Here is a 12,296-nt window from a genome sequence, read left to right on the forward strand (position 1 = left end):
AAATAAATAATAAAACACAAAATAATGTATGAAGTAATATGTCACTGTTTAGGGCTCTTCAATTTGGTTTTACAGACATTTTCCATATTTGGCGCTCATTAAGATAAGAATACTTTATAATCCTTTCTTTTTTTAGCACTGAGACCTAGACATGTTGGGTGAGTTATTCAGTGTGATACATCCATGATACCATCATGCAATGCAGCTAAAAGTTTCTTTAATACATTTTACATTTTTATTCAAAATATAAATTTCATTTAGATTGCCTTTCTCTGTGATTGTGCACATTTTAATCTTTGAATATTTCATACACAGTTTTTTCCCATTCACCTGTTATTGAACCAGCTTGGGGGTCATGAGAGCTGAAATACAACTTATAAATATGTCGTGGACAGAACATTTCTTTAGCCTGAGAGTGTTAAACTGCAGTTAGGAGAACAAACAAAAACCCACATGTGTTGTGTTCGCAATAGTCACGGGCAGAATATGCTTTGTTTGTTCTTCTTATCCTCTCTCCGATAAAATGATATGTGAACATTCAGACCTGCAGTATATTCACACCATGCTTAAACTGTTAAGTAAGATGCCCTGTTTTATTATTATTTTTTATTTATTAGCTCCTTTATTCATTCCTGCATTTAATAAGCAGTGCAACTTACCCATAGCAATGAAGAGACCCCCAACAACTATTTGGAATAGCAGGGAAACACTGATGAGCGTCAGAAGGGTGACATAATATTTGAAGTCGGGACCTTGCTCCAGCACAGCTTTCAGCTGAGATGCATTGGCCATGAGGAGTGCCACGTCTAACATGCTCTCTGCCACACTTTTCTTGGTGGCATAGTGGTTCAGGTTAATGGAGCTTGTCTGCCGTCCGTGGCCTGGTCTCTCAGCCTAGAGTAACAAAAAGGGGAATGAAAAATAGAAATGTATGAAATACACTGTGTTATGGGATGCACCATCCAGAGGATTTTAAAACATGACGTTCAAGTAATATAACATTCTCAAACCTGCTTAATCCAATTTGTGCCTATCCTGGGGTCACCTAGGATTTGCCGAACAGTTAAAACTTTAGGATGTGAGTGGAAAACCAGAGTTCCTGATGGAGGACCCACCTTGATAAGGGGAGAAGGTTTAAACCCCTCACATACAGACAGAGACCACTCATGACACTTAATCCCAGGATGGTGAATCCATGAAGTAGCGCTGCTAACTACTGCACCATCCTCCCTACATACGTAAGTAACCATAGCCAGTATCAGAAGCATCTGTGCTATTGTGGGACGTACCAGCTTGAGCGATGTTGAATCAGGTAACTCAAAGGTGACTTATTCAATGTGGGTTGTTGTTAAGGTCTGTTGACCAGTTTGCCTTGGGTGGCCCTACCAGGAGCATAAAGCCCCAGACAACAGAGCTCCTAGGATCACTGGGACACGCAAACCCCTCCACCACGATAAGGTGGCGGTTCGAGGAGGGGTTATCATCACCACCTTATCGTGGTGGAGGGGTTTGCGTGTCCCAATGATCCTAGGAGCTCTGTTGTCCGGGGCTTTATGCTCCTGGTAGGGCCACCCAAGGCAAACTGGACCTAGGTCAGTAATGAGACAAAGAGCGGTTCAATAGATCTTCTATGATGAATAAAAAATTTGGACTGCGTTTTCCCTTGTCCGGACGTGGGTCACTATGGCCCCCCTCTGGAGCCAGGCCTGGAGGTGGGGCTCGATGGCGAGCGCCTGGTGGCTGGGCCTGCACACATGGGGCTCGGCCGGGCACAGACTGAAGAGGCAACGTGGGTCCTCCATCTCATGGGCTCACCACCTATGGGAGGGGCCAAGGAGGTCAGGTGCAGTATGAGTTGGGTGGTGGCTGAAGGCAGGGACCTTGGCGATCTGATCCTCGGTTACAGAAGCTGGCTCTTGGGACATGGAATGTTACCTCTTTGAAGAGGAAGGAGCCTGAGCTAGTGCGCGAGGTCGAGAGGTTCCGGCTAGATATAGTCGGGCTTACCTTAACGCACAGCTTGGACTCTACAACCAATCTCCTTGAGAGGGGCTGGACTCTCTACCACTGTGTAGTTGCCACTGGTGAGAGGCACTAAGCGGGTGTGGGCATACTTATTGCTCCCTAACTTGGAGCCTGTACATTGGGGTTTACCCCTGTGGACGAGAGGATAGCCTCTCTCTGCCTTCAGGTGGGAGGACGGGTCCTGACTGTTGTTTGTGCATATGAGCCGAACAGCAGTTTGGAGTACCCACCCTTTTTGGAGTCCCTGGAGGGGGTGCTAGAGGGCATACTTTCTGGCGACTCCCTTGTACTGCTGGGAGACTTCAATGCTCACATGGGCAATGACAGTGAGACCTGGAAGGGTGTGATTGGGAGGAATGGCACCCCAAAATCTGAACCCTTCTGTGCTCATCACGGATTGTCCATAACGATCACCATGTTCAAGCATAGGGGTGTTCATATGTGCACTTGGCACCAGGACACCCTAGGCCTCAGTTCAATGATCGACTTTGTGGTTGTGTCGTCGGACTTGCAGCCACATGTCTTGGACCCTCGGATGAAGAGAGGGGCGGAGCTGCCAACTGATCACCACCTGGTGGTTAGTTGGCTTCGATGGTGGGGGAGGATGCCGGTTAGGCCTGGTAGGCCCAAACGTGTTGTGAGAGTCTGCTGCGAACGTCTGGCAGAGTCCCCTTTCAGAAGCAGCTTCAACTCCCACCTCCGGCAGAACTTCGACCATGTCCCAAGGGAGGTGGGGGACATTGAGTCCGAATGGGCCATGTTCCGTGCTTCTATTGTTGAGGCGGCTGACTGGAGCTGTGGCCGTAAGACGGTCGGTGCCTGTCGTGACGGCAATCCCTAAACTCATTGGTGGACACCAGCGATGAGGGATGCCGTCAAGCTGAAGAAGGAGTCCTACCGGACTCTTTTGTCCTGTGGGACTCTGGAGGCAGCTAATAGGTACCGACAGGCCAAGTGGAATGCAGCTTCGGTGGTTGCTGAGGCATAAATTCGGGCATGGGAGGAGTTTGGGGAGGCCATGGAGAACAACTTTCGGACGGCTTCGAGGAGATTCTGGTCCAGCGTCTCAGGAGGGGGAAGCAGTGCAGTGTCAACACCATATATGGTGGGAACGGTGCCCTGCTGACCTCGACTCGGGACGTTGTGGGTCGGTGGGGGGAGTACTTCGAAGACCTCCTCACCCCATGCTGTGCTCTGTGTACAGTCATGTGTAAAAGTAAGAACATCCCTTGAAATGTATTTTTCTTTTTTATACTATGTGTATATATGATGATTTGATCATTTAAACAGTACAATATTTATAGATAAAAGATAACATAATATAACAAACATGACACATTTACATTTTGTAGTCCTCTGCATAATGTATAATTTAAATAAAAATATATGTAGATTTCACATGTGGGAAAAAAGTAAGTGCACCTATTCATTTATCACTATCTCAAATAAGTAAAATTAGAATCAGATGCAAATGAATAGAACACCATTAAAAGGATCAAAGAGGAACCCGTGTTATTTAAACTTCAGACATTTAGCTTGGTTTGCTCTTTGTTGTTGAAGTGTGTGTTATGTCCAGACTGAAAGAACTCTTTGAAACCTACAGAAGAAATGACTATAGATGCCGATGAGTTTTGGAAGAGATTTAAAAAGATCTCTAAGCAATTAGAAATCAACTGTGATGCTGTCTGGAAGATCATCTACAAGTGAGAAGATTTCAAACAACTGCCAATTTGTGCAGGCTAGGTCATCCCAAAAAGAGTAGCCCATGAGCAAAACATTGTCATGCATACACACCAGAGTGTCACTTTCCAGGTTTGCCTAAAGTAAGTAGTACCACCCTGGGATGAGACCGGGCTCTGTCACTAATAGTCTTGTGTCTTTCTTTCCCTCACAAACTCGAGAAACTGCCCCTTGAGGGCAACGATGACAAGGCCCCGCCTCTTCTGGTCTGTCCAGTATAAAACAGAATGCTCTCAGAAGGTGGGGTCTCGTTTTAGTGCTGACCTTACTAATGTGCAGATCGAGACCAGTGCTTGCTATCAAGCGATTCCAGAAGGGAAATTGTTCCTCACAAAGTGCGCACTCAAGTGCATCCTATTCATTGTTTTTCTTTATTTTTTGTTCAAATTAAACAGGATTTTGCCTGGCATTTGGATTTTGCCCTGCCTTTTCATTCACCCTGCTACAACATAAAATTCTGAAAGAATTCTTTAAGAACCTTAGAATTTGATACCTACAGGACCTACGGATAGTTCTTGTCACAGATGATGACAAATTTTAGGAATCTACCATTAGAAAGAGGCTACACAAATTTGAACTGCATGGATGGAAACTTTCACGGTCCATAAAGAACATTAGGACCACGAACATCTAAGTATAGAACAGAACTTCAGGAACAAGATGATCTGACCAGACAAAGCAACGATAAAGCTACTTGGCTGCAGTACCAGAAGACATGTTTGGTGAAATCCAAAATGAGCATTTGACCAGAAGAACCTGATGCCAACTGCAAAGCATGGTATTGAAAATGTTATGGTTTCAGCCTGCTTTGCTGCATCAGGATCTGGTAGCTCACCTTTGTAGAATCCACTATGAATTCTTCATTGTACTTGAGGGTGCCTGAGGGTCATGCAAGACCATCTTTCAGAAGATTGCATTTCAACTGAATGTGGACCTTACAACATGACAATGACTTTAAACATGCCAGTAAATGCATAAATTATTGACTGAAAAGAAAGAAATGGAGGGTTCTGGAATAGCCAAGTCAAAGCTAGGATCTAAATCCTATCAAGATGTCGTGGGGGGATGAAACAAACTATTCATGTTTAAAAAAGTGGGATGGATTCTAATATCTCATAACTTATTTCTTTTTCTACTTCTAACACTTTATTTCATGATTTTAAAAATATTTTTCAAAATATGTAAACATATGAAGATTTGATCTTTGTTTAAACAGTATCAATAGATAAAAGTGATATAACAAACATCATGCCACATTTACATTTTGCAGCCCACTGTATATTTTAAATAAACATACATTCGGATTTTGCATGTGGAAAAAAGAAAGTACTCCCTGGGGCCACACCAGCTCCCCAAACTCAGCACAGACAGACACCAGACACAAGTCCAGCACAACACACATTTTTATTTTGGGAGTGGAACATGTTTCCCAAGTCTCCAACCTGCACTGCACAGTACAAAGCACAGCACAGCACAGCATTTTCTTTCTTTCTTTCTCTTTCTTTCTTTCTTTCTTTCTTTCTTTCTTTCTTTCTTTCTTTCTTTCTTTCTTTCTTTCACTCACTCTGCCTGTCTATCTTTTCACCTCCACTCCTCTTGGCAAGCTTCATACCTCTTTCTCCCAACTCTGACTCCCAAAATGAAGGCAAGCGGCTCCTTTTATGCTGGACCTGGGAGTACCCCATGTGGCACGTTAGTGAGGTCTGGAAGCATTCTCAGGTGTGGTGGAAGCATGAGAAAGGAGGGCTCTACAGCTCCCTCTGACGGCCCCCACGGAACCCAACAGGGCTGTGCCAAACTCCAACTACCATGGAGCCCTGTGAGAATCAGAGGCACCGCTGCAACCCTGGGGGGCTGCTGTCTAGTGCTTCGGGGGAGGCAATGCCTTGTGCATATCCATCCATTATCCTTCCTGTCATAACCCTTACATTTGTCTCAAACAGCTAAAATTAGAATCAGGTGCAAACGAATAGAACATCATTAAAGAGGATCAAGGAGGAGTCTGTCTTATTTAAACCTCAGACATTTAATTTAATGATTAACTTTCTCTGTGTTATTGAAGTGTATATTAACACTGTGAGAAGATTGAAAGAACACTCCGAGGCTTTCAAAAAGAAGGTTATAGATGCCTATGAGTCCGAGAATGATTTAAAAGATCTGTAAACAACTGGAAATCAAACATTCCGCTGTCTGAAAGTTCATGTATAAGTGGAGAAGATTTCAAACAACTGTCATCTTGTTCAGGCCAGGCCATCCCAGCAAGTTCAGCCTGAGAGCAGAATGCAGGATGTTGAAAGAAGTCTGCATAGTACCTGGGTCTGCCATTTAAAATATGAAAACAAAAAGAGCAGCCACTGGACAAAAGATTAGACCTATGGGACCTGACTCATCTCAGCTTGATACTTCTCACTTGTAAAAAATGTAAGACTTGTAAGCTTATTTTTTTTTATTATTTTCAAAAACGTGCAGTTTTTTAAGATGTTGTGTGTCAGGCTAGCAGCTGCTTAAGAAAATACCGTGTTGGCTAAGGTAGCCAACGTGAGCATTACTGGCCTTGAAAAGACATCTTCAAATGGGGACTATAAAACTGTTGCAATTAGTAAAGTGTAAAGTATGGTACTGTATAAAAGTATTCAAAAAGTATTACTGTACTACTCCCTTTCATTGATTTAGCTATATATGTAAATACACAGGTCAGTTATGTTGGAGTGCCAAGCAAAAATTTGAAAGACCCTGCAGATTTGCCCCAAAAAAAGCCTGGAAAGCAACAGCCTACAATAGCGAATGCAAAACATGAGAAAAACATCCGGGGTGTGAATTAGTCAAATATAAATAATAGAAAATGAAAATGTGTTGGGTGTACTGTATCACATATTTCCAGCACTATAAAACGTTTGATGCATGGAGATGGACCGGGGACTCATTTTGGGCTTGATGATTTTCCTTGTCTCTGTAATGTAAAATACAAGTTTTGAGGTTTTGAAGATAGATGGATGGAGTTAAAACTTGAAATTGTACAAGTCGATTAATCACAGCCTCTTAAAACCAACAATTAAATACAATTTAAAAGGTCTTGTAAATCCTTTTTCATGGTTTCTCTTTACAGGTCCAAATGTGCCTTTTAAACTTTTGCCTCTAGGTGACACCAAAGTCAAAGGTATATGTCTGCTTTGCAACTGGCTGCACTTATGTGCGTGTTATTGTATGTGTGTGCAGGGTTTTATTTTCTATTCAGCTGGTAAATATTCCAGTTTTGTGTAAGATAATGTGCTGTCATTCTCCACAAACCAGTAGTGGCAAAATCAGGTTAATACAATGAATGGATGGTGCTTTATAATATTAAAAATAAGATACCAGGATGGCAGGGCTACCAATAATTGATATAAAGTGAAATATGCAGTCTCTATGAAGTGGGCTTCATTTTTTCTTTCTCTTTGTGCCCTGATTTGGAGAACACCAATCTTACTTAGTGAATAGTTGCATGGAGTGTTCTTTAATGTAACGGGGGTAAAAAGTTTTTAAAAAAATGTTAAAGCTGGGCGCAATCAGTGTGATTTATTATTCCACTTATGGATGTATGAACAATTTTATGATGTTTATCACTGTTTTATCATTTTTGTAAGCACAGAGACACCAGGTTCAGCCTCAGTTGGCTATGATCAAATGAGACTGAGGTCGAGTGTGAATTTTATGCTCCAGAAAATTATTATGATCGCATTGTTAAGGAATGAAGTGCGGTCTCCACTTCGGATTGAATCACACAGTTCAAAGAGACCTGGGCACGTCACATAACCTGCCTGGCTGCCATATATAGGCATATGTGTCTGAAACCGCTGTGCTGTAAAAGGAAAATAGAGTAGAAAGATACGACGCAGACTAATGCATGCATTTTTACAGTGGTAGTTTATAAAAATAATAACATTTCTAAATCTTTGCATGGGGGGTTTTGATAGGGTAATTTTCAGCAGTGGCCTAATCATTTTTTTCTGTCTTACAGAAAACATTAAATTAAATTTCTTATTTAATGGATTACAGAAAATCTAAATTCCTTTTACAGCCCATTACAGGCGGGAAAGTGTCTGCTCAGCTGGACCTTGTTATTTTTTTCCCCGTCAATGTGATTACCAGTTGCTGATGTACATTCATTTTCAACTTTTCCTACAAGTTCTGCAGATTGGATTATTTTTACTTTCTTTTCTTGTTTCTGAACTGGCAGTTGGAGAGACCCTGCATATGCCAATGTGGGAATGCCTGGTCTTCTAGGGGACTCTTAGCCCTGCATGTGTAATACATGAGTGCCCTGAAAGGATAACAACCTGGAGAACCAGCATATGACAGACAGAGTGAGAGACATGCTGCCTGGAGGGAAGTATATTGTGCTCCCCAGGAGGCTAGAGGATCTTCTCTTTGTGGAAAGAACGAGGCCAAGGAACTGGCTGCTTAAGGGCACGCAGTCCTAAAGAGAGTATATGGGGACGTACCATCCGTCAGATAGTGCAGGCAACCAGTCAGCAGCCTTGAGAGACCTGGCTCTGTCCCTAGCCTAGCCTCTCCTTTTGTCTCAAAGTTGCCCTTAGCCTCTCTAGTCAGCGTCTGCTGCTATTCAGCATTAATCAAATGGTAGTCACCTGATGGAAGGGACATAGGGAATAAATGTCGAAGGCTGGCACTTTGCTCAGTCAATTGCTTCTGCCCAGCTCGCTTGTTTCATTTCCCCTTGTTTCTCCCAGTGCGTGACTGCCATCTGACTAACATCACACAGCAAATTCTGATACTGGCCAAGTAAAGACTCAGGGCAAATGAAGAGGTGTAAAAGGAGGAGAGAAGGTCAAACACTCAACTAGAGTCAGAGTGAGAAACAGACAGAAGATGAGAAAGAGAGTGTTTGGTGTGGTACTGTGGTGGACAAGCCATTTTGCCTAATAGACAGGAGTAGGTCCTGAAGGGCAGCACATTCTATTGTTTTACCTGTTTCTGATGTTCATTGAATATTTTCAGCTCACTTACTGTTACTTACTCTGTTTCTGGGTGTTTAGACAGTCATGAGTGGCCTTCCTATCACAATTTAAAAAGAATTCATATCTATTAATAAAGCCATTTCTAATTGTAAATTGATTACTTTTTAACTGTTCCTGCCCTTGCCTGATTAATTTGTGAGTCAGCAATACTTCAAAGTTGGAAGATATTCTAAATTAGTAAATGACACTAATATCTTACAAATAATAAATTTAAAAGGATGCACAATTTAATTAATTATTGTGCCTGCCTAATTCAGTTTAAAGGCACAGGTTACTGAAGTCTGAAGCACAAGGCAGGAACTAAATCTTGAAGTGTCATACTGTTTCAGGACTTACTTATAATACGCACACACACACACATGAACATGCACACGCACACACATGTTTAGTGTGTCCAGATGGACAACTTTGGTTTAATTTGAGAGTTATTCAGAAAGCAGGCATGGCATAGGTTAAGAGAAATTTAGAAATGGCATTGATAGTCATGTAAAATTCAAAAAACAGATATTTCTTAATAAGAAGAGTGTTCAAAAACATTTTTTCAAAGATATAATTTATATTCTGCGGTGGGCTGGCACCCTGCCCGGGGTTTGTTTTCCTGCTTTGTGCCCTGTGACCCTGTAGTTAGGATATAGCGGGTTGGATAATGGATGGATGGATATAATTTCTAATGCATTAATGTTTGAACATTACATAAACTTCCCTAGAAGTTTACATAACATGACCTTTTCTATAGGCACCTCATAACATCATAGCAGCCAGATACGCAAACTGGAGGTGCCCATGAAAGGCTAACAAAATAAATGGAACTCGTGGGAAAATTAAACATGCCACATGATAGTCATGGTCACTACCTGTACAAATATGGCAAAAAAATGGCATCACCAAAATAATTGATACAGAAATAAATAAATAATAAAATAAGCATTACTTGTGTGAACTTAACAGTGCTAAGGAAGCTGGAGCACACAGACCTACTTTAGTCCAGTATACCCTGCCTAGAGCTGCTGCTTAGTTATACATGCTGCATCTGTTTGTTAGTCATTTGTACAAAATTGTAAATAATACAATAACTGTGCAGTTACTAATCTTCCTGTGTTCTGTTTCTCCTCTCTGTATGTTGATGTGGTGCCATTGCTTTTCTGCCAACCTGTTTCCCTGCCCATGGAAAAGTAATCTGAGATACTGAGAGCCCTGGAACCATCAAATGGCAAGATTCTCTCTTCAGACTAGATGGCACAGCACAGTCTCTGCTATAGAATATCCAGGTGGGGTTGGTTGGCAAGATATACTTTTTCCGGGACACTACTGACTGGAGTTTTTGTTCTCCTCTCCTGTGATGTCAACTGGCCTAAGGTCAACAATTAATAAATGGAAAAATATTGCTGGGTTCCATTTATGTTAATCACTTTCAAACAACTTTCTTTCCTAGGTGTTTAAATAAGTCCGTGTCTTTATGTGTTCTGATTCTATATTTAGAAATGTATTAAATTTATACTTGCATTTTATCTGAGAACTTGCCACAGAGCTCTGTTTATGCACTCAGTGAAAAGCGATATACAAAAATACATGAAATTGAATTAAAAGAAAAAAAATTCCCAGGCTGAGATTCAAACACACTCATTGCACCAAGTTGATACCTGTCACCCCTTAGGTAAAGTACAACGTAAATTGGCATAACACGACATAAAACTCACCAATCCACTTATTCTAATTCAGTGTTGCAGAGAGTAGGAGTCTATAGAAGCAAGGCAGGAGCCAACCCTGGAAAACATGTCAGTCCATCACAGACCCCACTAGCACAATACAGTATTACTACTGCTACTACTACTACCACCCCCCATAGTTGCGAGGAGCCTATCTAGAATTGCCACTTACGCTAATACAGCTGTAAAGTTTGGGAGGAAAACAAAAGTACCCAGATTTAGATGCACCTTGTTTCAAAACAATATTGGGGCACAATATATAACAATATAAAGGAACAGGCAATAAACTGATTGATCTGGTATTTTAGATGAAATTCCTCTTGTGGAATGGATTTTGAAAAAAAAAAAACAACTTTTACTGGTTTGCTAAAAATTAATAGAAAACTTGCAAACACATTTAAACATAAAACATGTTCTATCATAAAACCTGCAAATCTGTGCCTGCCAAAGGAAACAAGAGATGTGTATTAGTGTCTTAAAGGCAATGTCTTTGTTTATGGACTTTATGGACATTAATTAGAATGATGTGTGGTTCATCCTGATTGGTGATTTGATTTTGGCGCCTTGCACCAATTCAAGTACCAGTCTACTAGAGTTCTGTTAGTGTGAAACTTCCTTTAGCATGTACAGTATATAATTGTCATTGTCTATCATTGATTTTTTTGTACTATAAAACACAAGGTTACTATAAATGAGTGCTTAGTTATTTCATGTGTACAAGCAGTTATATTAATGTTTATTACAAAGTAATTCATTTAATTTGCCCAGTATGTTATAAAAATGTAAAACAAGATCTTTAGAAACTAAAATGCAGATTATAAGGACAATAGATGCTGGAGAAAAGAAATTTCACATCGCATATTGGGATTAACTCTGCATCATGAAAGGAGCCGGTGCAGGACATGGAAGAGAAAGCATGGACAGAGCACTTACCTGTCTATGCTGCTAAAGTCGAATAGTCTGGGTGCATGTCCCCCAAAAAAGTCTCTTTAAGGATATTAGCTTGGATCGTCTCACAGAGTTGAGGAAATTGAAGCAGTTATCTAAGACATGTTTTTACGTGTGTTTGGGGGTGGTTGTTATGTTTATTTAGTTGTTTATTTTTGGGAGCTTCTGTAAATCTAATCTAACCTAATCTCATATTATTGTCTCTACTCATGCAACAAATGCATTTTCTTTTAAGTGCAGATTTTGACACATTCGGCCACATCATTCAGTTATACCTTCTTAAGTAATTAGTTGGATCAACAGTGACCGTATCATTATATTCAGATATTGTTAAATTATGACAAATAAATGAAATGTAAAGGCATTAGGTGCTGGAATAGTATTATAATGTATGTATATATATATATATATATATATATATATATATATATATATATATATATATATATATATATATATATATATATATATATATATATATATATATATAGTGACAGTAGATGGCGCTATACCAGAGCTTAACCTGGCACAGACAGACACAAGAGGCAAACTTACACAAGTTCATGCTTTTCATTTTCAGTTCTCTTCTTTACATTGCACTTCACACACCGTGCACAAATCACCACAAATATAACTCACAGTCCTTTCTCTTCTTCTCTCTATTGCCACCTCTATTCCACTCCTCGCAAGCTCTGTCCTCTTCTACCCGACTCTGGATCTCTGAATGGAGTGAGGCAGCCCCTTTTATAATGCACCTGGATGTGTTCCAGGTGCTCCCTGATGACCTTCCTGCAGCACATCCTGGTGTGGCAGAAGTACACCATGGGCACCTAGAAGCACTCCGGGTGTACCTGCTTCC

General features: G+C 40.9%; 1 protein-coding gene across 2 annotated transcripts in view; it reads right to left on the reverse strand.

The window, feature by feature from the left end:
* Positions 1 to 12,296, reverse strand: part of LOC120539702 (ninjurin-2-like) — a 165,189-nt gene that overhangs the window by 10,866 nt on the left and 142,027 nt on the right. For both annotated transcript variants that reach the window (XM_039770077.1, XM_039770076.1), the window contains exon 2: positions 660 to 894. In XM_039770077.1, coding sequence (XP_039626011.1) covers positions 660 to 894 — 235 coding nt within the window. The remainder of the gene's footprint in view (positions 1 to 659; positions 895 to 12,296) is intronic.

The sequence above is a fragment of the Polypterus senegalus genome, chromosome 11 (genome assembly GCF_016835505.1).
Source record: "Polypterus senegalus isolate Bchr_013 chromosome 11, ASM1683550v1, whole genome shotgun sequence".
In the NCBI taxonomy this organism is placed as follows: Eukaryota; Metazoa; Chordata; class Cladistia; order Polypteriformes; family Polypteridae; genus Polypterus; species Polypterus senegalus.